At 56.6% G+C, this 26,426-nt stretch overlaps 1 protein-coding gene across 1 annotated transcript in view; it reads left to right on the top strand.

The window, feature by feature from the left end:
- The window catches only part of LOC144730312 (protein sidekick-2-like), a 313,532-nt gene that overhangs the window by 260,617 nt on the left and 26,489 nt on the right, over positions 1-26,426 (top strand). The window contains 13 exon segments of the mRNA XM_078611032.1: positions 3,195-3,389; positions 4,477-4,593; positions 6,328-6,498; positions 8,623-8,725; positions 9,020-9,196; positions 9,923-10,059; positions 11,137-11,284; positions 13,379-13,519; positions 14,743-14,924; positions 16,209-16,324; positions 22,804-22,999; positions 23,176-23,274; positions 25,414-25,605. Coding sequence (XP_078467158.1) covers positions 3,195-3,389; positions 4,477-4,593; positions 6,328-6,498; positions 8,623-8,725; positions 9,020-9,196; positions 9,923-10,059; positions 11,137-11,284; positions 13,379-13,519; positions 14,743-14,924; positions 16,209-16,324; positions 22,804-22,999; positions 23,176-23,274; positions 25,414-25,605 — 1,974 coding nt within the window.

Below are 26,426 nucleotides of genomic sequence, written 5' to 3'. Positions count from 1 at the left end.
TGCTGAGGTTCGAATCTGATCTGAGACTTATTTTGACCCCCCCCCCCTTCTCCTTTTTTTGCTCACCAAACCGAGCTCCTTTGAGCCTCTTTGTAGCCCCGCACTCCCGGCTTGGTTTTGCTCTCGCCTGGCGCCGTCACGGCCTGTCCCGCCCGCCCGTGCCGATCGGCGCGTTTGACCTCTCGCTGGGATAGGTCGCCGCTCGTTATCTGCTGGTGAGCGGGGTTGAGCTCGTTAAGCGCCAGCGCGCGCGGCCGCTGTTGATGGCGCGCGTGGAGGCCGCTGTGCGACGTAATCCCCTCTCTGCTAGAGCCTCCTCCTCTCTCCTCCCCCCCTCCTTCCCCTGTCCCAACACCACGTGTGTGCGGGCGAAAGCGGTGTTTTCTAGACGTAAGAATATGCCATTGTGTCCCCATAGTGATCGCGGAGGGCTTGTCAACATAAGCCCATGAGACACAAGGTAGCAGGCAAGGGTGGATAGCAATTGATGATTGCTAGCAAGGGTGAAACTGCTCCAACACCTGGTTGCCTCATTGTCCTGCTGTAGCCTGAAATAGTTAAATAATAATACTTACGGCAGCAGCCATGGTCTATCCACTGTTGGGTGAAAGCCTTCCCCAAATAATTGCCACCTCTCAAAAGCTTGTTGTGTAACAACACTCCTTGAATAACATGGCCACAGTGCTGACCATGTCGGGTTTGTGTTCTGAAACAAAGCGCTGTTTTTTGTGACACGCAAGGCATGCTGGGAGGACTGAGCTTCTGATCACCACGGTTCCCCATTGCTGTCGAGAAATCACCATTTGTGACTCGTATCATTATTTGTTATCACGATTGTGCATTTATTTTCAGCCCGCACACTCTTTCCTGTATTTCGCATCGTTTAGACGAAGCATGAGGGTTGGTGTGAGCCGGCGTTGTCGTTTTAGAGGACGGCTGCTGTGAGGTGGCGTCGTTGGCACGCCGAGTGTGCGTGCGGTTAGCGAGCCGTGCTCCCACCCCGCACGCTCTCTCGCTAAACGCTTGGCTCGCGCGCGGTTAAGCGGTCGCGTTAACAATTTAACGAGGCACAGTTAGCGGAGGAATCTCTCTGCTAAGGTCCAGCTTGAAGGAGATCAATACCCGCGGCAGATTTTTCAAAATCATTATTTGATCGAGCGGGGAATTAATCACGCGCAGTTATGCAAAGCTCTCTAAACTGTGTATGTAGGTGGAAGTATTAGAAGTATTTATTGGCAGTATGCAAGCCGACCGGCAGCTGTCGGGGCAAAATGCATTTGCATGTATGAAACAAAAAATTTGTATTGCTGTTTTTTTTGTCTGCACGTTTGGGCAATAACCCTTTGGTCACTGTGGCCAGTTTTCACTTGGCTGAGTCTCACACTGGAGCACAATCATACACGAAAGTTACGTTCGTATCGGATCAACTTTACGACAGTTATCTTGCCTCACCCCCTGTTACGGACGGTCGACGGAGCTAATGGATCCACGCTTGCAGCGTTAACAATCGCGACGCCCACCCTCCCCTTGTCATCCCCTCCTCCTTACTTAAAAACAACTACCCTGACCCCTTTCGGTGGGACCCCAGCCAGGTGTGAGGCAGCGGGGTCCCTTTCCCACCTTTCTATCCCCTGCTTTTTATAACCCATTTAGTTTGACGGTGTGTACATGTGCCTCACAACGCGGTGGAAGGGGCCCGTGCATTGCCTCAATAAAGAAACAATCGCGATGCCCGACGGCACACGCGGGAGGCGTGGCGGTCCGCCGTCGCGGGGAGCGGGCACCTCTGTTGGCGTTGGGCGGCACAATCGGCTCAGCCCCTCCTCTGCCCGTGACGTTAATACATAAAAAAACATTGCCTTCTTTTGCTTACAAGCTGCAATGCCGACACAGTTCATGGGAAGTGTCGTGAGACCTATAAATCTCGTTTGAAATGGCTGAAATAACGGTGAATTAATTGCGGCCCTCACGTACCCAAATGGAACATCTTGGGCCTAGCGGACCACTTTGCATTTTCGTGAGCGGTTTGGTAGTCCCAATTGGTTTTTCGTCATTTCCTCCCCCGGCTATCGTCTTTGCTTAAACCGGTGCTCCTGCCACACCCCCCTCCCCCACCGAACATCGCGTTCCAGGCGCGTGGAACAAAAATAATCTGCCAGACGCCCGTGATTTCCCCCTAAATCATTTCCCTGCATGCAAAATGTGGCAGTGGGGTGATTTTTTTAAATTAAAGTAATATTGCCAATGATAATAATAATAATTCTTCACGGATAGGAGCTTACGAATCGGGAGGGGCGGGTGGGGGGGGGGGGCGTTGTTGCCATGAGAGAAGACGCCACGTCGGGGGCTTCGTCGGCGTCGTGCGCCGTGCGGTGCACGCACGGCGGCTGGCGCGTGTGCACGCGCGTGCCCACGCGCGTGCCCACGCGCGTCCCTAATAGCCGAACAAGGCTAATATAATTTCACGGGCGGCAGAGCGGCGGCCTCCGGACGTGTCATTTAGTTACCATAAATTTCGTAAGCACACCGAGGCTTCGCCCGTGGATAGTGGGGTAATTCATCATGTACGCTTTAATAAACCGGCATAAACTGATGAAATATTTTCATCATATTTTACACGGTGGATATTGCAGGGGCAGGGGGGGTCAGCCAGGGGCTTTGAGGGGGGGCGGCGGGATTAGGTGGCGTGACCGGGGGGCGGCCTGTGGATCAAGATCAAGATGCCACGGTGGCCTTGCCCGCCGATCCCTCCGCACCTTGCCAATGCCGCCTGCCTCCTGCCCGGTCCCGCAGCCGCTGCTCGGTAGCCACGCGGCGACCTCCCGGAGTGCGGGGAGACGGGGTGTCCGTACGCATCCCTCCGCGCACAAATTTAGCCCGAGTTGGAATCCTGCTGCCGTTGTATCCTGGTGTGCCGCACCCCTCTCCCGACGTCACCGCTGCACTCAGTCGAAATTCTACGCGAATCGGTCGGCGTGATGGACGATCCAGAACTCATTGATTCGCTCCAGTCACTCGCTCGTCCGGTGGGTCAGTCGTCGCTCCTCATCACTCTGATATTGCTACAACCATGGTCATTATCGAGCACCCCTCTTGAAGACTCGGTCGCTACCGGACCGACTCTTTGGCCTCGTCCACCACTGTGTTCGGCCACAATGCCTTTTCAAGCGGTGGTCTCCGTGCGTTCCCTACAGGCTCGCCGCGACCATCGCTGCAGTGGTACAAGGACGCGGTGCGCGTGGGCGACCTCTCGGCTAGACGCTACGTCGTACTGCCCAGCGGGAGCCTGCAGATAGGCCGCCTGGAGCCTGACGACACGGGCATCTACCAGTGCGTGGTGTCCAACCAGGCCGGGGAGGTGCAGACGTACACGCACCTCTCGGTCACCAGTGAGTACTCGCGACGGACGCCGGGGTGGTCCTGCACAAGACAAAGATCAACCGGTGTAGCCTTAGCACACTGTTGGAGCAAGTGCTGTTAGCGAGCACCTATGAAGGCCGGCACGGCACACGAGGGGGTGGGTGGCCAGCACCATGCTCAGCCGCCTTTGTCTCTCGATTAGCGATGTTTACACACCGCACCAGGTACTTATTTGAGGGTGAGTCGACCTAGGGGAGGCCCAGGGCCAGATTCAGATAATCGTCACCGGGTCTTGACCGTGAGTGGGAATTGAACCTGGGTTTGCTGGGCGGCGTGCTATCCGCTGCACTACCGCACACGTGCACACCGACACACGCCGACACACACCACGCATACACTCGCACCCTTGGGGCATCAACACGGCCCAGCCGTAGTGTGTTCGCTGCAGGCCGCCCTGGTTAATATCGCGGGGCCGCATTGAGCATGAAATGCCACATGCTTCGGAGTGGCCGTTAGAGATCCCCCTGACGTTCTGAGCGATTTGGCCATTGTGCGCTGGCGCCAGTCAAAGTGCAGCAATCATCGCCCCCTACTGACGGCCTTAATGCCCGGTGTGCGCTCGATAGCTTATGCCCATGGCGTGCTTGACAAATTGCACTCATTATCCCCCCCACACCCCAGAGTCTTGTCGTTTCATGTTCACAAATATCCTTCAATCATGTGGCGCTGCTCGGATATCAATTTGTGCGTCTGTTTTAGCAACAACAGATGCCCGCATGTTATATATGTGTACCGTATATGGCGCGCTGTAAACCCACCTCGCTGTGTTCTGACGATAAATTACACATGCGTGCGATGTCCGGTAAACACGAACATCTGGACCCTGGTGGGGATGAGACGGGGCACGAACACTGAAGTTTGAAAAGCGCCATTTTCATTCCAACTTAAAATGACCGCTACGCTTGCAGTCGGCAGCCAGAGGGCCCGAGGCGTTTCCCGACCGCCACTGCCGCTCCCCACACGACCCAACTCTTCCCAGTTACCCCCCCCCCCCACCCGTTACCGCCTTTCCCCATCGTCATCTTCCACCTTGCCCGTCGCGACCGTCGCCCGCAGGCATCGCCGCCAACATCACGCGAGGGCCGACCGACACGCTGGTCATCGAGGGTCACGCGATCGTCCTGCCGTGCGAAGCGCTGGGAGCTCCGCGCCCGTCCATCACCTGGCAGAAAGGTGGGGAGGGGGTGGGGGGGACCCACAGCGGCCCGCGCGTCCCGTGAGGAGAGCGGCTCCCACGCGTCGGTTGTTTTTTTCCACTGCGGGAAGCAGAGCCGTGCCGTGTAAAGGGCGACGCGGTGACCCGGCACCGACGTAGAACGCAATGGACGAGTCGTTAGCCCCGCCTCTGGGCCCTGCTCGGCCCCAAACCGGATTCAGATGTGTTGCTCGGCACGACGAATAGCCAGTGAGCGCATCATGCCGGCTTGGCTCGAGTGTGCCAGTGGAAAAGGGGTATCAATTGAGAGTACGCTCTGAAACTCAAGGTCGAGGGGTCACCATAGCCAGTGTCAATGATGGCACCACTCCTGGACCATCTCTTCCATCCCGCCAGATCACGCGGCCGTCATACGGTAGACACTCAATGCCCTCCCGTACGTCGTAACCCACCACGTGGCTTCAGTTCTTCGCTGACCTCCGGGGTACCACTCCGGCGTCTGTCCCGGTGCCTCTCCGTTCCTCCGTCCTGCACGATGCTAGAATGGAGACCTCTGAGCGCCACTTTGCCTTGTTGACCGTCAAATGTTTTTTCAGCCTCTTGTGCCATTTGCTGCGGGCTCAAGTGACACGTTGGCAAGCGGGCACTTTGATGTTTTCCTTTTCGAGTGTTTAATAATAAGGCGCCTGTCAGATCCGTTTGATGCTTTGTTTGCGCTCAGAGGCATTCGGCATGGTGAGGGCGGCGCTAAAAAATTAAACCCGTGTCAGTGATTGATGAATCAGTCTCCTCTTAATAAATGGGTCCGCCGCATAGCCGTGAGAAATAACTGGCACCCCCCCTCCCCTTTGAGCTCGTTTAAATCCACTAACATGCTCCCGTAAATTGCACTTTTTTACGACAATCTTGTAAGAGAGCAAAGCGCACAGGTGCACGGCGAGCCATGGGGCCCAGGCCGCCGGCGCACGGAACGTGGAACGCAACTTCAGGCGCTCATAAACGATGGCCCAGCAGGCTCAGAATGTAAACACGATTTGTCAGTGTTCGATTTCACGTTAGCTTTTAATCGCACAGCATTTTTAACGCGGCCAATCAAAATTTATATTTTGCTTCTTTCCTTTCGGTTTTTGTTGCCGACAAGGATGGGGGGCGGGGCAATTTTTCATCTTTCACTCGACGGAAAAATAAACATTGTCGAGCTTCCTTGGTTTTGCCGGAGTAATTAATTAAATGCTCCCGTTTGTGAAGTTGTTATTCCTTTAATGCAGTATTCCTGAAACTGTGGGCCACGACCCGCAGCGGTTTTGCCATTGTCATTGGATTGGGGTCACGACCCAGGCCAATAACAATAATGGTACGAGTAGAAAAGCAAGGAACGACGTCTGCAGGGCGATTCCACTTCCCGGCCAAGGCCGCAACACGACGGCCATCGACATAATCATAGCCAGCCCCCGAGCACCTCGTCGTGGGTTTTGCACGTGTGATTATTAAACGGTGTGTGGAAGAGTAGTCCAAAACGCCCTCAAGAGGGGGCCTCTAGGGCTCTAAGTTAAGGCCCTTTCGGCCAAGCAGTGGCGTGAGCAAAGAAATTGCAGGGCTGCGCCTTTACCGTTACATTTGTGCCCATGTACTCGGCGACGTCGCTGTCCCGTCTCTCTCACTCTGTTCTCTCTCTTCCCTCTCCTCTCTCTCTCTCACGCGTGCCCTCACCGTGCCCGCCCCCCCCCCCCCCCCCCACCGCGCTGGTGCAGACGGCGGGGTGGTGCTGGTGAGTGGCTCGGTGCAGACGGCGCGCTTCACGCTGCTCGAGTCAGGCGGGCTCCTGGTGAGCCCGGCGCGGCTCGGGGACGCCGGCAGCTACAGCTGCGTGGCGACCAACTCGCGCGGCGCCGACTCGCAGGAGGGCAGCCTGCTGGTCCTCGGTGCGTTGTGCACGCTGACACCCACGCTGACACCCACGCTGGCGCCCGCGCTGGCGCTCGCTCGCAAAAAAATTCCTTCGATGGGCTAAGAGGCCGCCAAACGAGCCTCACGGTCACGAGGTGTCGCAAGCCGGAACGTCTCGAGTCGTCAGATGTCACCGCTGGATAATTTACCGAGCGGTGCGCGAGCTGAACCACGTACTACGGGAATCGCTCCCAAATCAGTTGAAGTCAATGGGTTTGTCGCTTTGCCAAAATGTTGCCAAAACGTTGCGAAATTTCGCGACGAAATCACCGAGTTGGCAACACCGGTCGCTCGGCGCCCATGGTAATGCACGTTGGTTGCGGTTACCGTGATACAGTGGCAGTGGGGTACATCACGCTAGCGCTGGGCTGTCCAGTTATCTGAGTGACCGGTTAGTCCACTGAATATCCGTGCCATTACTTGACCAATTGGATAACGCAAAAATAGTTGGAAGGAGTCTCGCCTGTGTATTGACGTGTGCCGCTGGACGGGAGGTTTGGAGCAGGGCACGGTAGCATCAGGCGAGTCCCACTGGGCGTGGCTCACAGGGGATTTCCAGCGTTGAGGAGGCAGGCTGTCTGGGTGACTGCCATCCGTGACAAGGACCTGAAGAGTCGACCACCGAACGGAGTCGTCTATTGCAATCGTCCCTGCTCAGCACGCCATACTTCACCCTGCATGATAACAGCAGGCAGTGACACCGTCCCGTTTCATACACATATCCTGGCATGGCAGTGGCCGCGGCCTCAACGTAATCGGCGCCCTGGGCAAACAAAGAAGTCACCGCCGGGGTGAGAGTAATCCTCGAGTAATAACCCTGTCACGTGTTGTAATTGTTAATCCGTCGCGCGAACCCTTTTGTGTGAGCGTTGCCCAAAATACGGGCTCTGCATGGTGGGCAGTGGAGTACTGTACGGCAGAATCCACCGTCGTACCGTACTTCTGCGCTCCCACATCTGTGCTCCCCCCGCCCCCGCTATAATCCGCATCGACCGGCATGGTGAAGTATGGTCAAACAACACCCATGATCCAGCGGTGGATTGCCGGCGGGTCCGGACGTGTGTCACGCCGCACAATGAATGCGGCATCGTCTTGACGGCGCGCCGCGACGCGTGACAAAACGCCGCCGTAAATTATACAAAGCGGCGACGCTCGAGCCGAGCGTACGAGACGCTCGGCGAGATAGCACCTAACGCGAGCTGACAGTCGCGACAGAGCGCGCGGGAGGAGAGCGCCCGCGCTGCGCTTAACACAAACGCCTTGCCACGGCGCGGCACGACGTTGTTTATTCAGCAGCCGTGCGCGCGCGGCGAGCGCAATGCGGCGCGGCGCAATACGTCTGGCAAACTTGCCGAGACGTGCCGTTCGTCTTGGCGCGGCAATTCGTTTGCCCCTGCGCTCGTGTACGAGACGGAAAATTTTCCATCAGTCGGCCGCCCCACGGACAATAGCGACCCTTAGTATTATTATTATAGCCTGAAGGTTATACAAGTACAATAATGCCATCGTTGTGGGCACATTTTTTGTGTTGGGTCTTTAAAAAACTGGATCAATATAATGCGTCAGTAAATGGAGACGAAAAATAAAAGTAATATATACAATGAGACGACACGAGATTTTGTTCAATAATAATACATTACTTTATTCATTACGGCTCTACGAGGTGTCTCGGGGTTGTGCTACGCACGCGCGTGCCGTTGTTCGCTCTGTGCGCCGGGAGCTTCTTCGGGAACCCAATTGGAGAAGGCTCCCGGCATGCGAGCGAAACGTCGGACGCCGCTTGGTACGACTGCGAAAACGCTTGGGAGATCCGTATGGCACGCGACAGTGTCAGATCGTTCCTCGTTTACTCGGCGAGCGTTCGCCGAATCTTAGGAGCCTCTTTTCAGGAGGGTGCTGCTAAACTGGGACGTTTGACCAATTCCCACAATGAGAAATGGAAATCGCGGAGACCGGAAAACCCGGAGAGTGTTTGGCCAAATCTCCCGAGCAGCATCACGCTTTCGGGTTTTTGTTGGCCCAAAAAAAGAGAACAAAAATGTTTCGACTGATTGTTTCCCTTTCTGGCACGTTCCGCCTGACGTTACCAACACCCCCAGCGCGCACACAGATCACGGTGCCCCCGCAGGACCGCAGCGTCATCAAGGGCACAACCGCCGAGCTGACCTGCAGCGTCACCCACGACCCCACCGTCGAGATAAGGTCAGCGCACACACGCGCTGGAACAACGGGGCCGGTTTCACGATAAAGCTCGTAAAGACGACGATCGTGTATGAACAAAACCCTTTTATAGACGCGTGTTGCTCAATATTGATCACCTGCCAAAACTTGCGGACAAAAACAAACAGTGCTAAAAGGATGATTTACAAATACGCCAACGCATTTTACCTTGACGGCTACACGTCGGCGTGCGTGCCACCGTTCAAATAACTTCCAAAGCGAAAACGCACATCGGAACGTTTGCGCGATTTGTCCGAACCTGTTATTATCTTTCAGGCACGTGTGGGAGAAGGATGGGGCGCCCTTGAGCGTGGGCTCCGTCGGTAGGGTCTCGCAGAGCCCCGACGGCTCGCTCGTCATCGCCCAGACGTGGTCGGGGGACATCGGCACCTACGCCTGCCGCGTGACGTCGCTCGGAGGGAACGACTCGCGCAGCGCTCGGCTGGAAGTGAGGTGCGTCGCGACGCCACGCTGGCGCCCGACACCCGCGCGCCGGCAGATGATCGCTCACCCCGTGATGATGATGGCGGCGTCGGCGGTGCTGGTGGTTGTACTGATTTCGCTTATGGTGGCGGTGCTGCTGGTGATGGTGGTGGCACTGGATGTGCTGGTGATTCTGGTGGTGGTATTATTATTATTATTTTTCATGGTGGTCGTGATGGTGGTGATGGCTCTGTTGGTGCTGATGGTGCTGCTGGTGATGGTGGTGCTGGTGGTGGCACTGGATGTGCTGGTGATTCTGGTGGTGGTATTATTATTATTTTTCATGATGGTCGTGATGGTGGTGTTGGCTCTGTTGGTGCTGATGGTGCTGCTGGTGATGGTGGTGCTGGTGGTGGCACTGGATGTGCTGGTGATTCTGGTGGTGGTATTATTATTATTTTTCATGGTGGTCGTGATGGTGGTGATGGCTCTGTTGGTGCTGATGGTGCTGCTGGTGATGGTGGTGCTGGTGGTGGCACTGGATGTGCTGGTGATTCTGGTGGTGGTATTATTTTTATTATTATTTTTCATGGTGGTCATGATGGTGGTGTTGGCTCTGTTGGTGCTGATGGTGCTGTTGGTGGTGGCTTTGGGACGCCTTCATGCAGCAGCGTATTGATCATGGCTGCTGCTGATGGTCATGATGATGATAATGGTGATGATGGACTCACGCCGGCCTCGTGCGTTGCCCTGCAGGGAGCTACCGCACCCTCCGCAGAACCTTCGCGCGCGGCAGAGCGAGGAGCGGAGCCGAGCGCTCGAGCTGTCCTGGGTTCGCCCGTTCGACGGAAACAGCCCTCTCATCCGCTACGTGGTGGAGATCTCAGAGAACAGTGCGTGCAGCGCCGTGCCACTCACCCACCCACTCACCCACCCACTCACCACACTGCAGACCACAACGACACACCCACCCACTCACCCACCCACCCACTCATCACACTGCAGACCACAAAGACACACTCATCCACTCACCCACCCACTCACCGCACTTCAGACCACAACAACACACTCACCCACTCACCCACCCACTCACCGCACTTCAGACCACAACAACACACTCACCCACTCACCCACCCACTCACCGCACTTCAGACCACAACAACACACTCACCCACTCACCCACCCACTCACCGCACTTCAGACCACAACGACACACTCACCCACTCACCCACCCACTCACCGCACTGCAGGCCACAACAACACACTCACCCACTCACCCACCCACTCACCGCACTTCAGACCACAACGACACACTCACCCACTCACCCACCCACTCACCACACTGCAGGCCACAGCGATGCTTCAACACCTGCACTCTGGAATTCCCTCATCGTTTCTTTCCCCCCCAAGCTATCACCGTAATAACCCTGCTCAATTCACGACACGCGTTATCTGTTGTACTTCAGTGAAAACTCATTATGCGTTGCTGTGGAGCATTTCAGTTAAATGTGAATATTAGCAGAACTCCGTTCTGTCTCCACACGTTAATCCAATATTAGCCCACAGGCCTATCGCCTTTCAACACCGCCAATTTCCACAGCGTCATTCGTATAAGCGAGAAAACTCTGGACTGGTTTTATACCTTAAATTGTGCTGCCTTTCGCTGGTCACTTAGCATTTTGGGCATTTGGGCCTCTTAAGAACGGTGAAAATAACACAATCACCACCGAGGAATTGAGAGGGACCACTGGACCTGGTTTCTCCCGGCATGAAAATACTTCCCGGGCCGCCGGTCGATCCGGCGGCACAGCCGCAGCGAGCGGTAAACTTGATGTGGCGTGCCGGACGCACGCCCATCTGCTTTGATGGGTCCCCCCCGTTTGACCTGCGAGAGAGGTGTGCTGAGCGTATTGACCATGCGCGCGTGGCGGCTCACCCCCCCCCCCCCCCCCGTGTCTCCCCCCACGCAGACTCCCCCTGGATGGTTCACCTCTCCAACGTGGACCCGCAGGCCACGCGCCTCTCGCTCACGGGGCTCGTGCCCTCGCGGACGTACCGCGTGCGCGTCTGCGCCATCAACGACGTCGGCCGCGGCCAGTTCAGCAAGGAGACCGACAGGTGCGGCCACGAGGGGGGGGGGGGGGGGTCCACGGGGGGTCCATACGGGGGGCTCATGTTGGGCCCACGGGGGAGCCGTGGTGGGCCCATAGGGGCCCAGTCGCCGAGCTATAAACAAGAGGGGGGGACACTGGACAGGTAGGGGCGCCGTTTAATTTCTTGCACCGGGGCCCTGGTCACCACCGCCACATCCTCCGCGCTGTGGTGAAGTCTTTGTCGCGTCGGGGAGCAGTAGAACGAGTGGGTTTGCTGCGCTGCCCACCACGTAGGCCTGCAGCCCGTGGACATCCAACCAAGAGCCGTCCACGCTCAATACGGCTTGCGTTCCGAGATGCGACGATTGTGGGCGATTGGGTCGTATGTATTTAGATCATGCCGTCCTTGTCACGATCTAATCCGTAATTCACCGGCCTCTACCGACCAGTGTGATGAAGTGCGGGAACAAACACGGCTCTGCACAACCGACCCCGCGTGGGAAAGCCTTCATCCAGCGGTGGATTGCGAAGGGGCTGTAAATGATCGTCATTCATAAGTTGGTCTGTGGTGCCAAATTGAAGATGAAGAGGCTGCGGTGGAAGTGGTGAATAAGACAAGCAACGTGTAATTATACACCGTCACGTTCATCGCCGACAGAAAAACGCACAATAGAATAACAAATAGATGCAGCGAGGCTGTAAATACAAATGCTCTTGACTACAAGGCTGGCTTTGTAAATTCTAATGATCGTGCTTATCTACACGGCGAGGTCTGCAAGTGACTGCCTCTTGGCTCAGAGCGTAACCGAGCTGCGTGGTGAATAATGGTTCACGCGAGCCCAGGGCTCCCTCCGACGACCCGAGTGATCGCTCGCCCTGCCGGTTATCGGTTCCATTACTCGACTAACTAGGTAATAGTTGGGGGTGGGGGGGAAGGTCACGGCCTCTGCTAGCACGCGTGCCGCTGAACAGGAGGTGATGGGCGGGGCTTGGTGACGTCAACGGCCTCGTCGTCGGCCGCGTTACTCTGGGCGTGGCTTGTGGGGGGTTTCCCGCCTTCAGGAGGCAGGGTGTGTGGACGGCCCCCATTTGTAGAGGGGCGCGAGAACTCAACCACAACAAACAAAGTTGGCGGTCGCACTTTTCCCCACCCCCCCCCCCCCCGCTTAATCACTCATCATCCCGGCGCCACCCCTCCCTCCCTCCCCTCCCATAAACCTCCCTCCCTCCCTTCCTCCCATCACCTCCCATCAACCTCCCAGTTGATGGGTGCTGCGCCCACCGTAAGCCGCGAACGCCGGCGGGGCAATGTCACACCGATGACGACGACTACGACGACTCCGGTCCCCTTGTCGCGTTGGGAAGTCCGCGCCCGCTAAGCAACGCGCTGGCGTGCCGGAGCTCGTCGTCACCTTGAGCGTCATCGTCCCGACGTTTAGAGCGAGGCCCGCCCTCCGTTGCGCGCAATACTCTGGTCGTCAGCCTCGCGCATTCACTCAGGGGCCCTGTCGTGCACGCTTCCACGACACACGCTGCCGTGCAGCAGGGGGCACTGCAGACAAATTGATTGTTGTACCGTACTTTCAATGCTCCCGCATCGATGCTCTCCCCCCCCTCCCCGCCTTCACCAACACCGCACTGACCGGCGTGGTGAAGCACGCTCAAATAATTACCGCCTCCGCCACCCCGCCATCCCCACCACCACCGTGTCCCGCGCGGCGTGAGAAGGCCCTCATCCAGCAGTGGATTGACATGAGGGCTGTGCGCGGACAATGCAGCGCAATGAACGCGCCGCAATGCGAGCGTGCAAGGCGCGTGACGGCCACGTGCCGCGGTTTACACGGTCACAACGCAGGGCCGTACGCGTGGGCGCCGTGGAGGCTGCCCCCCCCCCCCCCCCGTCTCCGCTCTGCTCGCTGCTGCCGATTCCTCTTGACAGGCGGCGCGCGTTGTCTCGCCTTGGCGCTGTAAGTGGGGCCGGGTTAGATGGGGCAGCGCTGAGACCGATGTGGGTCGTTCGCTCCCCTCCTTCCTGCTCTGCCTCATCTCCCCTCCCTCCCTCTCTCGCCCGCTCCCTCCCTCCCTCCCCCCGTCTCTCCCTCCTCGCTTCAACCTCAAGGCTGACCCTGCCGGAGGAGCCCCCCGGCGCCCCCCCGCAGAACGTGATTGCGAGCGGCCGTACGAACCAGTCCATCATGATCCAGTGGCAGCCGCCCCCCGAGAGCCAACACAACGGCGCCCTACGCGGTTACGTCATCCGGTGAGTGAGACCCCGCTGGCGCGTCCGCCGCCCGTTGTGGGAGGTGCGCGGTTCGAATCCGGAAGGCGGCCCTGGTTAATACCGCGGATGTACTATCCGTAGAATAACCACGCGCCTGGCTTCATTTGAAACGAGTGGGCCACGGTGCGCTGGCATCACACGATCCATTGTCGAAAGATTCTATTGGGATTGCATACAGCATGAGCAGCAATCATCGCCCCCTACTGGCAAACTAATGCCTGCTTGTAGGCCAAGTGCTGCTTCGCTGTGTGCCACACAGGGACATCTGCCACTTGGGGGGGGGCCCTTTCGGTCGAGTTGAGATGAGATGTAAGTCGCTTGTCGCGTGTCCAGCGTTCCGAGACGCCGCGGAGTAAAGAGCGTTCTATCAAAACGAACAACGTTCGTTGTCATCTTCATCGTCGCCATCTCCTGTCTGTCGCCAGTCGGGAACCCAGCTCCTAGCCGGCTCTACACGATCCGTCCAGGATGCGCAGCGGCACGGCGAGGTGGCTCACGACTCGGGATGGGGGTCGACTCAGTCCATCATCCCTCCGGGGTCGATAAATTAGTTCCCCTTCGTGGGGAAGGCAACTGTGGTAGAAATGTGTATGGAGAGTCGTCGTCCCCCCCCCCCCCCGCCATAGGAATGTTGAATTTCCACCACTGCCTCTGCAGATATGTAAATGGGAGATGGGCTCCAATGCCTCATTTTTTTTCAGCAGCTCACTTTGTGCATCATGAGATGGTGTACGGACTCTGTGTCAAGCCACATTGCAAAATGCCCGATGCTGTGTATGAAGTGGATCGTAATCATCATCGTCATCAGCCATGATCAATCCACTGCTGGACGTAATAATCCACCTGGTTCCTGCACAAGAGCCGAATTCGTCGCCGCGTCTCCTCCTCCTCCTCCTCCACCATCACCTCTTCTTCCTCCTCCTCTCCATCGTCGCTGTAAATGCAACGTGATGTTTTTGCAGCCTCAGATGGAGCATTGTCATAAATAATTAGCTTACGAATTACCGTCATTTGAAAAGTTCAAACGTAATTGAGTAATAAATAGGAGAAAGATAATTACATTTGAATCAAGTATTTGAATAGGAAACCACTTCTAAAACAATTACCTGCTTGTATGCCGATGCGCGGTCGATGTCCGTTGAGTCTTGAATGTCGCGATCGCTTTATTTATTTATTTCCCTATCCCCCCCCCCCGCTCTCAGCTACCGCTTGGCGGGGCTTCCCGCAGACTACCAGACGAGGAACATTACGGGGGCAGAGGTCACAACCTTCCTGCTGGAAGAGCTCATCGTTTGGACCAACTACGAGCTGGAAGTGGCGGCGTTCAACGCGGCCGGGTTGGGCCCGTACTGCGCCACCGTCACCGAGTGGACGCTGCAGGGAGGTACGCGCCCGCACGCAACCCCATCTCGGCGCTGTCCATCACCGCGTTCTCCCGATTGTAACGGAATTTTCTCTCCTGTATATTAAAGCACTAGCTGATGGTCAAGCAGCTACATGTGCGGGTGTGTGTTATGACTAGCTTCGTATAACTTTATTCATTCACATACCGTATAGCCCCCTTGCAACTATGTACGGTGTGAAAAAGTTAATGCATACATACAACCTTTGTACTGGGTCTCACCCCTGGATGTGCATGAGCCTGTGATGCCCATAACCTAATTGAAATTATTTTCAGCATTTCCTTTTGGTGGTTAAAATAAGAGCCACTCTGTGAGCAGACTACAGTGTTCTTGGTTCTTTCGGTAAAGTCACTTCTACGTGACTTTACCGAAAAGTCACTTCTACGTGACTTTACCGAAAGAACCAAGAAGATGAATCCCTGCAGTCACGAAAGCTTTAAATCGAAATCAGACTACAGTGGTTGCTTTGCGGAGAGAGAGAGAGACTGGACCTTGCCATAGGCACGTGGAGTTGCCACATCTTGCTCAGGGCGGCCAGTAGAGTTGAGTGCCGCCCCACAAATGTTTGAGCCGGGAGACATTTCGCGAATCCAAGCGGACGCTGCTGCTCCGTGCTTCTCTGCGCACTTTTCAGTTCTTGTTCCAGAGTCTTTGTCAATCTCTCCCTGTTTCTCATCGACTTTTATTAAAGCCGGTGCTGTTCACAGGCTTCTCTATGGAAGTTCTGTGCCACGCAGAGTGTTTGACTATAAATATGTAATGTACGGATCGTTTCAAACGTATTAAAGGCTCTTACAGACATATCGTAGAGGTATGTGACATGGGCAATTTATATATTGTACGAGGTACTGCAGATGTCTTATTAAAGATAAAATGTATGTCGTCTCATCCACGAGATTGTACGTGCAGACGCAAGCATTCTAATAAAAGCTCTCGTTTTTGGCAGCAGTGGCGGCGGTGGTGGGGGCAGTGGTGGTGGTTTTGGGGGCAGCAGTGGTAGTGGATGTGGTGGGGTCAGTGGTTGTGGTGGATGTGGTGGGAGCGGTGGTGGTGGCGGTGGTGGTGGTGGTGGTGATGGGGGCAGCGGTGGTAGTGAATGTGGTGGGGGCAGTGGTCGTGGTGGTGGTGGTGGTGGTGGCGGTGGCATTGGCGGTGGGGGCGGCGGTGGTGGTATCTGTTGTGGTGGTGGTGGTGGTGGCGGTTGTGGTGCCTCGCCGTGTTTCACTCTCGGTGGGATGTTCCTCCTGCGGTTCTGGCGCGCGCAGTGCCGACAGTGACGCCGGAAAACGTGAGGGTGGTGGCGCTGAGTTCCACAGCCCTCAAGTTCACCTGGTTTCCACCAAACCCACAGTTCATCAACGGCATCAACCAGGGCTACAAGGTACAGCAGCAGCGCCTCCCTCCCCAGCTTCCCCACGCGTCTACCAAGCACCGGCTTTATCGCCACGGCATTTATGTCGATAAAAGCCAAAATGTGGATTATATCCGTTCTGAAAAGTCAAACCCGAGATTTAGATTTCAGTTGCGTCTGCTTTACCGGTTGTGTTTATTTCCTGTCTGGCGCTGCTGCTGCTGCTGCTGATGCCGCCTTATCGTTTCGCTGTGAAATGCACGCGGCCTCCAATGGATAGTTTTAAAAGTTGTCGGCACAAGCTGTGCTCAAGTTGCAAAAGGCTTGCTGCAAAAAAAAAGGTCACTAATCTTGGGGCCCGTTACAGGACTTGAGCTCGCAATCGGTGGGCGGTGGTGACGAGCTCCGTCCGTGCGGTACGCCCTTGATTTACAGATGGCTCTCGGGGAGTAATGAGCGGACGCACGCCGTGAATCGGCCTTCCCCCCCAGTCGCGACAAATTAGGCGCCGTGCCCACTGATAGATGCTCCCTCGCTGTCGTTCTCAGTTGCCTCAGTGGCACCACTCTAGAATTCCCCTTTTTGCTCATTTTCAACTCAAAAGACCAACGTGAAAGAACACGTGTTGTCGCTGCAGACTGCGAGGGAGAGCGCGAGAGTTGTGGATGCCGTTGCTTTAGAACGACAGCGCTCAATGGAGGTGCGTGCCGAGTGGCTGCAGAGTTCAATGTGGCATCGCCAGGGCTTCACTTCTCACCGATCAGTTTCTGGGTCAGCAACCGCAGCCACAATGAGAGGGCATGGTGGATGCGGTGTGCCGTGTGTGCAATCATTTTACAAGTTGCTGACGTGGACCAGGTTATTGGGACACCCTCGAAATTCTAATGCATCCATCCATTAATTCAGGCACAAATACATTTTGCCATTTAGCAATTCATCAATTTATTTATGCATCAATTTTCAGTTAATTCATCCATTCCTTCATTCATGCGTTAATTCATTGATCCGTGCATCCAATTATGCGTTCATTGGCGTGTTGATTTATTCATCCATTCATCCATCCATTGCTGCCCTTCAACTATTCCTTCGCGCATCCATTCCTTAACTCAATCGTACACTCATCCATCCGTGCGTTTAGTTTATGCCATCCTGGCCATGAAGTAGAGGCCCTGAATGCAAAAATTATATGCAAACGATATGCATGGGTATTTCACGACTCCCCTGCATCGCGCAGATTCACACGCGCCTCGTGTCTGTCACCCAACCAATAGCCACGGGGAAGCTACTCGCCAGTAGGTCTCCCCCGACTTCCACAGCACGGTGGTTGCCCCCTGACCTGGTACTCACCCCGCTCCCAACCCGGTACCAACCAGGCTGAACTCCAGCCCTGGGGGTCTCGTCATGTGAATGGGGGTCGCTACTGCACCCGCTGGTGTGCGGTGGGTAAGGCGTGCTGTGGGTAAGGCGTGCTGTGGGTAAAGCGTGCTGTGGGTAAGGTGTGCTGTGGGTAAGGCGTGCTGTGGGTAAAGCGTGCTGTGGGTAAAGCGTGCTGTGGGTAAAGCGTGCTGTGGGTAAGGTGTGCTGTGGGTAAGGCGTGCTGTGGGTAAAGCGTGCTGTGGGTAAGGCGTGCTGTGGGTAAAGCGTGCTGTGGGTAAAGCGTGCTGTGGGTAAAGCGTGCTCTGGGTAAAGCGTGCTGTGGGTAAAGCGTGCTGTGGGTAAGGCGTGCTGTGGGTAAGACGTGCTGTGGGTAAAGCGTGCTGTGGGTAAAGCGTGCTGTGGGTAAGGTGTGCTGTGGGTAAGGCGTGCTGTGGGTAAGGCGTGCTGTGGGTAAAGCGTGCTGTGGGTAAGGCGTGCTGTGGGTAAAGCGTGCTGTGGGTAAAGCGTGCTGTGGGTAAGGCGTGCTGTGGGTAAGGCGTGCTGTGGGTAAAGCGTGCTGTGGGTAAAGCGTGCTGTGGGTAAGGTGTGCTGTGGGTAAGGCGTGCTGTGGGTAAAGCGTGCTGTGGGTAAGGCGTGCTGTGGGTAAAGCGTGCTGTGGGTAAAGCGTGCTGTGGGTAAAGCGTGCTGTGGGTAAAGCGTGCTGTGGGTAAGGCGTGCTGTGGGTAAGGCGTGCTGTGGGTAAAGCGTGCTGTGGGTAAAGCGTGCTGTGGGTAAAGCGTGCTGTGGGTAAGGCGTGCTGTGGGTAAGGCGTGCTGTGGGTAAGGTGTGCTGTGGGTAAGGTGTGCTGTGGGTAAGGCGTGCTGTGGGTAAGGCGTGCTGTGGGTAAGGCGTGCTGTGGGTAAGGTGTGCTGTGGGTAAGGCGTGCTGTGGGTAAAGCGTGCTGTGGGTAAAGCGTGCTGTGGGTAAGGCGTGCTGTGGGTAAGGTGTGCTGTGGGTAAAGCGTGCTGTGGGTAAAGCGTGCTGTGGGTAAAGCGTGCTGTGGGTAAGGCGTGCTGTGGGTAAGGCGTGCTGTGGGTAAGGTGTGCTGTGGGTAAGGTGTGCTGTGGGTAAGGCGTGCTGTGGGTAAGGCGTGCTGTGGGTAAGGCGTGCTGTGGGTAAGGTGTGCTGTGGGTAAGGCGTGCTGTGGGTAAGGCGTGCTGTGGGTAAGGCGTGCTGTGGGTAAGGCGTGCTGTGGGTAAGGCGTGCTGTGGGTAAGGCGTGCTGTGGGTAAGGTGTGCTGTGGGTAAGGCGTGCTGTGGGTAAAGCGTGCTGTGGGTAAGGTGTGCTGTGGGTAAAGCGTGCTGTGGGTAAGGTGTGCTGTGGGTAAGGCGTGCTGTGGGTAAGGTGTGCTGTGGGTAAAGCGTGCTGTGGGTAAGGTGTGCTGTGGGTAAAGCGTGCTGTGGGTAAGGTGTGCTGTGGGTAAGGCGTGCTGTGGGTAAAGCGTGCTGTGGGTAAAGCGTGCTGTGGGTAAAGCGTGCTGTGGGTAAGGCGTGCTGTGGGTAAGGTGTGCTGTGGTTAAAGCGTGCTGTGGGTAAGGTGTGCTGTGGTTAAAGCGTGCTGTGGGTAAGGTGTGCTGTGGGTAAGGCGTGCTGTGGGTAAAGCGTGCTGTGGGTAAAGCGTGCTGTGGGTAAGGCGTGCTGTGGGTAAGGCGTGCTGTGGGTAAGGCGTGCTGTGGGTAAGGCGTGCTGTGGGTAAGGTGTGCTGTGGGTAAGGCGTGCTGTGGGTAAAGCGTGCTGTGGGTAAAGCGTGCTGTGGGTAAGGTGTGCTGTGGTTAAAGCGTGCTGTGGGTAAGGTGTGCTGTGGGTAAGGCGTGCTGTGGGTAAAGCGTGCTGTGGGTAAAGCGTGCTGTGGGCAAGGCGTGCTGTGGGTAAAGCGTGCTGTGGGTAAGGCGTGCTGTGGGTAAGGCGTGCTGTGGGTAAGGTGTGCTGTGGGTAAAGCGTGCTGTGGGTAAAGCGTGCTGTGGGTAAAGCGTGCTGTGGGTAAGGCGTGCTGTGGGTAAGGCGTGCTGTGGGTAAGGCGTGCTGTGGGTAAGGTGTGCTGTGGGTAAGGCGTGCTGTGGGTAAAGCGTGCTGTGGGTAAGGTGTGCTGTGGGTAAGGCGTGCTGTGGGTAAGGCGTGCTGTGGGTAAGGCGTGCTGTGGGTAAAGCGTGCTGTGGGTAAAGCGTGCTGTGGGTAAAGCGTGCTGTGGGTAAAGCGTGCTGTGGGTAAGGTGTGCTGTGGGTAAGGCGTGCTGTGGGTAAGGCGTGCTGTGGGTAAGGTGTGCTGTGGGTAAGGCGTGCTGTGGGTAAAGCGTGCTGTGGGTAAAGCGTGCTGTGGGTAAAGCGTGCTGTGGGTAAAGCGTGCTGTGGGTAAGGCGTGCTGTGGGTAAGGCGTGCTGTGGGTAAGGTGTGCTGTGGGTAAGGCGTGCTGTGGGTAAAGCGTGCTGTGGGTAAAGCGTGCTGTGGGTAAAGCGTGCTGTGGGTAAAGCGTGCTGTGGGTAAGGCGTGCTGTGGGTAAGGCGTGCTGTGGGTAAGGCGTGCTGTGGGTAAGGTGTGCTGTGGGTAAGGTGTGCGGTGGGCAAGGCGTGCTGTGGGTCAGGCGTGCTGTGGGTAAGGCGTGCTGTGGGTAAGGCGTGCTGTGGGTCAGGTGTGCGGTGGGCAATGCGTGCTGTGGGTAAGGCGTGCTGTGGGTAAGGCGTGCTGTGGGTCAGGTGTGCGGTGGGTAAGGTGTGCTGTGGGTAACGCGTGCTGTGGGTAAGGCGTGCTGTGGGTAAGGTGTGCTGTGGGTAAGGTGTGCGGTGGGCAAGGCGTGCTGTGGGTCAGGCGTGCTGTGGGTAAGGCGTGCTGTGGGTAAGGCGTGCTGTGGGTCAGGTGTGCGGTGGGCAAGGCGTGCTGTGGGTAAGGCGTGCTGTGGGTAAGGCGTGCTGTGGGTCAGGTGTGCGGTGGGTAAGGTGTGCTGTGGGTAACGCGTGCTGTGGGCAAGGCGTGCTGTGGGCAAGGCGTGCTGTGGGTAAAGCGTGCTGTGGGTAAGGCGTGCTGTGGGTAACGCGTGCTGTGGGCAAGGCGTGCTGTGGGCAAGGCGTGCTGTGGGTAAAGCGTGCTGTGGGTAAGGCGTGCTGTGGGTAAGGCGTGCTGTGGGTAAGGTGTGCTGTGGGTAAGGCGTGCTGTGGGTAAGGTGTGCTGTGGGTAAGGCGTGCTGTGGGTAAGGTGTGCTGTGGGTAAAGCGTGCTGTGGGTAAGGCGTGCTGTGGGTAAAGCGTGCTGTGGGTAAGGCGTGCTGTGGGTAAGGTGTGCTGTGGGTAAGGCGTGCTATGGATAAGGCGTGCTATGGATAAGGCGTGCGGTGGGTAAAGGTAAAGCGTGATGCGGGTGAGGCGTGTGGTGGGTGAGGCGTGCTGTGGGTGAAGGTAGATCGTGCGGTGTCGTGCTGTGGGTAAGGCGTACTGTGGGTAAGGTGTACATGATTGGGGGAAGGCGTGCTGTGGGTAAGGCGTGTTGTGGGTGAAGGTAAAGCATGCGGTGGGTAAGGCGTGCTGTGGGCAAGGAGTGCTGTGGGTGAAGGTAAAGCGTGCTGTCTCGTGCTGTGTGCAAGGCGTGCTGTGGGTGAAGGTAAATCGTGCGGTGTCGTGCGGTGTCCTGTTGCCTCCTTGTCCCGCCCCTCCGCAGCTCCTCGCGTGGGAACGCAGCCGCCCCCACCACGTTTCCATGGCAGCAAAGCCTACGGTGGCCATCTTTGTTCTGTGCTTTCTCTCCCCCTTGCCTGCTGCTGCTACGTGTGCCAGTGGTGTGCATGCCCTTGCAGTAACCTCTACCGACTTCTCACACCTCTCCCTCCCACCACCACCAGCCCCCCAACCCCACGTGTGGCCCCCAGAGTGCATCTCCCGTTGGCACCTCTGAGAAACCGTAACGCCGATTGGGGAGCGGTAGCGTAGCGGTTAGTGCGCTGCGCTACGAACCCAGTAACGATTATCTGAACTGGTTCTAGGCCTCCCCTAGGTCGACGTAGCCTCAAATGAGTACCTGGTACAGCAGGTAAACATCGCCACAAGGGAGGCAAAGGCGTCCTCGTGTACCTTACCTGCCTTCATAGGTGCTCGCTAACAGCACTTGCCCCGATAGCCTGTTAATGACTATACGGGGAAGCCTTTGTCTTTGCCTGTGTTACTAACCCCAGCGTGGCCGCATTAAGCCTCACCCCCACAGTGTGCGCACGTCACGGAATAAGGTGTGAAGCGCTGACCTGCACCCTGATGATTCACATCTCTCTCTCTGTCTCTCCACATCTGCACGCACAATCCCATCCTCTCTCACGCCGCACCCGATGCGCTCACCTCCACTTGGATTTCTCGGCTTTGGAAATAAATAAATAAAATAAGGAAACCCACCGAGGAGCTTTTAACCTTGATGAGTCGAATGCTGCCATTAATACGTTGAAATTTTATCCTATTCAATAAGCGCCAGCCGCTCGCGCAATAAAAACCTGCCCCACCCGTGAGATGCCACTTCGCGATTGAGTTACGTTTTTACAGAATCGCCGCCCGCTAATTCGGCCTTTCTTTTGTCACGCGATTTAGATTTTTTTCTTTTTTTACAAAACGTTGACAGTAAACGATCGCATCATCAAAACGTTTCGCTCTGCGATTCTCCAGGGTGATCGCGTTTCCATTTCCTTAACGAACAGCGCGCACGAGCAGCCCGGGCGGGAGAGAGAGCGAGCGGCGTTTGCGGCTGGGGAGAGTGGGGCTTTGGGGAGGGAGGGAATCGTGGCCGCCTGGGCGAGAGGAGGTCACGACCCTGCAGCCCCCTCGCCCATCTCCGACGCTTGCACAGAAACCTCCGTGGCGAGACTTCCACGCGGCAGAAAACTTTTCACATTACGTTTTTATCGATCGGTATTTTTTCCCGCGCCTGCCTTCATCTTTTCCCACCGAGCACCGCCTCTCCAGGCACACCGCGCGTTTAGCGCGCGCGATTGCCGAACGTGTCGCGTGCGACTCCCAGCGTGTCGACTCGAGTCTAAAGCACGCGCGCCAACCCCGCCTCGTGCCATGCTGCGCCCTCGGAGGTTTAACGAAGCGCCGCGTGTGTGCTTGCGTGCACGTCCGGTCGTGCAGCTGCTGGCCTGGCCTCCGGACACGGCGGAGGAGGTAACCGTGGTGACGGTCGCCCCTAGTTACCAGGCGCCCATGCACGAGGGCGTACTCACGGGCCTGCGCAAGTTCACCGAGTACCACGCCGCCGTGCTCTGCTTCACCACGCCGGGCGATGGGCCACGTAGCGCCGCCCGCCTCGTGCGCACCCTGCAGGACCGTGAGTCCCTCCCTGCCCCCGCTGCTTCGTATTTGAAAATGCGTTGAGGCGCGGGCCCGGCTTTTCTGAAAGCACCGTGGATCATCCCGGCCAAGCCGGGACCCTCTGGTCGCGTCGCGTGCCCGCCACGCCGCGCCGGCGTCGCCGTGACCGTGTCGTCTGCGATTCTCACACAGGGCCTGGGCCGGTGGGACGACTCAGCTTCTCGGAGATCCTGGACACCTCGCTGCGCGTCAGCTGGCAGGAGCCGCGGGAAAAGAACGGCGTGCTTATCGGTCAGTCGCTCGGCGTGCGCCCGCCACGCCGTTTGGGAAGAGTGGGGGGCCGGCAGGGAGTGCCGGCGGTTGGCGGCGGCGGTGGCGGCCACGGGGGTCGGCGCTCCCCACGTTGGAGAAGTCGCGAAGCGTGGTCCATGGTACCGCACGTCCCCTCCTCCGCGGCACAAGCACGGTGTCGATTTATTTTACGTTAGCCGAGAGGACCACGTGGCATTGAGCACGCATTTGAAGTCCTTTGGCCAATTTGATGACTCGTATATCTATGCGTATATATTTTTAATGTATCTCCCAATATTTTACAAGCATTGCACATGCGGCGTCACGGCACAAAACAAAGAATCCGTTTGCGTCTCTCGCAGAGCAGTGCAACCCTAACGCATCGGGGAACGGTCCGCTGAATTGGGTACCGCAGAGCTACCTTTCAGATTCCGTCAGATATTCGCTTCGGTCTGTTAAAGGAAGTTGAGTTGAACAACAATTACAACAACTGCTTTTGTCCGCGGATTTTTTCTCGCTGGGTTTTGCCATCGCACATCTGCACCCAAATCACTCGGCCGCTTACTCCCCACGCCACCGAGTTCCGTCGCCCTTTACTCTCCACGTTGTTGCCTCCGCCGCCGCCGTTATCGGCAGCCCTTGACAACCGCAGATGGCCGTTGCGGCTGGCCAGCTGCTTGGTCACATGCTGTAGGGGACGACGCACACACCACCAACAAGGTGCCAAATCGGCTTGCCAAATCGGCTTGCCAAATCGGCGTGCCAAATCAACCGTAGCCACACACCTGTCTGTTAAGGCCCCGTCTGGTGCGCTTGGGCCTGCGTTGAGATGTTAGGGGCAGTGTCACATGACTCCCAGGCATCCTGTGCTCACGGCTCAGTCACCATCACCGTACCGAGTCTTCACTGCGGGTGGTGGCTGTGCACGTGGCCTGTAAGCCAACGCCAGTGGAGTGCTTCAGTTTCCTGCCACAAGTATAACCACTCATTCATTGGTCGATAGCACCTTCATATATAGAGGACCGGTTCACCGCGTGGCTGCTGCTGCCCTTCTCGCTCGTCTGTGATTCCTCCTCCTCCTCCTCGTCGTTCTTCTCGTCCTCCTCCTCTCATCTGGAGCCCAGCGGATGCTGTGCGGCAGCGTGTTACGAGTTGAACTATCATTGTTATTATTATTTAGTGGAAGTGACGGTGACAGCCATGGGAAGCAGATATAATTACCCCAGGGCTAGAGACTCTTTTAGAAGCTCAATGACCACGACGCCAGCTCTCGGGCCAGTCGGTTCGTGCGAGTGGTGGAGACAGCTCATTTACCCAGCAAAGCCTTGCCGAGTCTCAGCACTCATAGTTCTGACAGGCGGAGGCAATGATTTCTACGTAGTTTCCAATTGGGTAATTTGTTGCGATCATTTATTTTTTTATTTGAACAAATTCGGCAAACCGTGTTCAATCCACGACCGCGGCAAAAAATCAACGGCGAGCGAAATACAAAAAATGGCGGCCGCCTCTCGTGCCCGGTGAAGTATGGTCGAACATCCTCCATGGCCAACGTGATGTGGGGGTGGTGGGCTTTCATCCAGCAGTGGATCAGAGAGAGGCCGCATTATTTTTACGCAACGTCAGACACGCGATAGAAATTGAGAGCCGACGTGGTGACCCAGCGCCCCCTCGTGGCGTCTCTGCCCACGTGACAGGAGCGGCCGCGTGGCTCGCCGGCCACGGCTTGCCCTCCGGGTTAGAGAATTCTTTTTTTAAAAACTCTCCAGTAGTGTAGCGACTGTGGGTCATCCAGAAGAGACCGTAACAACGTATGACGACGCAATGCCCCGATCCACAAATACATTGCAGCGATACACTCGGCTACTCGTGAAGCGGGTGATCCGGCGTGACCACCTTGTCCGGAGTCGGGGTTGCGATCCTCTTTTTAGTTTTGTGTCCTGTTTTCACCACGTTGTTTGTGCACTCGGCCCAAACGTAACATTGCCATACAATGCGTAGACGCGAAGCGTGTACGCATTATATGGCAGCCTTGCCAGGAGCGGCTAACGCGCCGTCTCTCTCCCTCTCTCTCTCTCGCGGTCGCGCCACCGGAGCTCCACGTGCGATCACGACGCCCCTCCGCGGCCCCTCTCCACACAGGCTACCGGATCTCGTGGGAGGAGCACAACCGCTCGGACACGCGCGTCACGAGGTCGCTGCCCAACGGCACGCTGGAGCTGCTGGTGACGGGGCTCACGGCGCTCACCACCTACACCATCGAGGTGTCGGCTGCCACGGCCGCCGGCCAGGGTCCCGTCTCCTCCTCCACCATCTCGTCCGGCGTGCCCCCCGGTACGGCGAGACGCGGCGCCCTCCCGCCGTTACGTGTCGCTGGGGCTTGCCTTGCACGCACCCCGTTGCGTTTGCTAGCCCCCCGCTCCCAACGGGCGAAGTCACGTCGGCTGAGCCCTGCTGCAGCTCGCACAGACGTAGGCCACCCCCATTCGATGCCAGCAATGCGGGTCTATAAAGACTTTATGGTATCCTGTTGTCCACTCATTGATATGCTAATTTTTTCTCTAACCCCCCTCCCTCTCTCTGCGTCCGCCCTCCTCTGTCTATTTAAGGCCACCCCACAGAGACGACCACCTCTCTCTGTTACCTGTGTTGCTCTCTCTATGTATCTTGGTGATATCTGTCTGCTAATATGTCTGTCTATAGTTTTCTGGTTAGATTTTATGTCGCTATTTCATTATACCTGATGATGATTGCTTGTGTTGCAATCGAACGTCGTATTCTATTATTTAATTTAATTTATTATTTTATCTTTAGACGTGACTTAACCGAAAGAAACAAATAATAATTCCTGCAGTCACGAAAGTTCTAAAATTAAGATCCTGCAATAAAGTTCAGCACATTGCTGGTGCCAGATCTCGGTACGGATCAATTCCTGCCAACCGAACACAGACGCCAATTCCCGTACCGTCCAACCTAACCTGGACAGGTGGCAACCCTACCCCCACCTCCTGGTCCATCATGCCAGCCTTAATCGGCGCTCGCTAACAGAATTTGCCATGGGCAATCTTAGTAAATTTGTGTAATCTCGTGTCTGCGACGCAAAACCATGTTTTTGCGCTCATGCTAAGGCGCATGAAGCACGTTGCGGAAGAATC

Source organism: Lampetra planeri, chromosome 35 (genome assembly GCF_965212315.1).
Source record: "Lampetra planeri chromosome 35, kcLamPlan1.2.h2, whole genome shotgun sequence".
NCBI lineage: Eukaryota > Metazoa > Chordata > Hyperoartia > Petromyzontiformes > Petromyzontidae > Lampetra > Lampetra planeri.
This window is presented reverse-complemented; position numbering and strand designations above follow the sequence as displayed.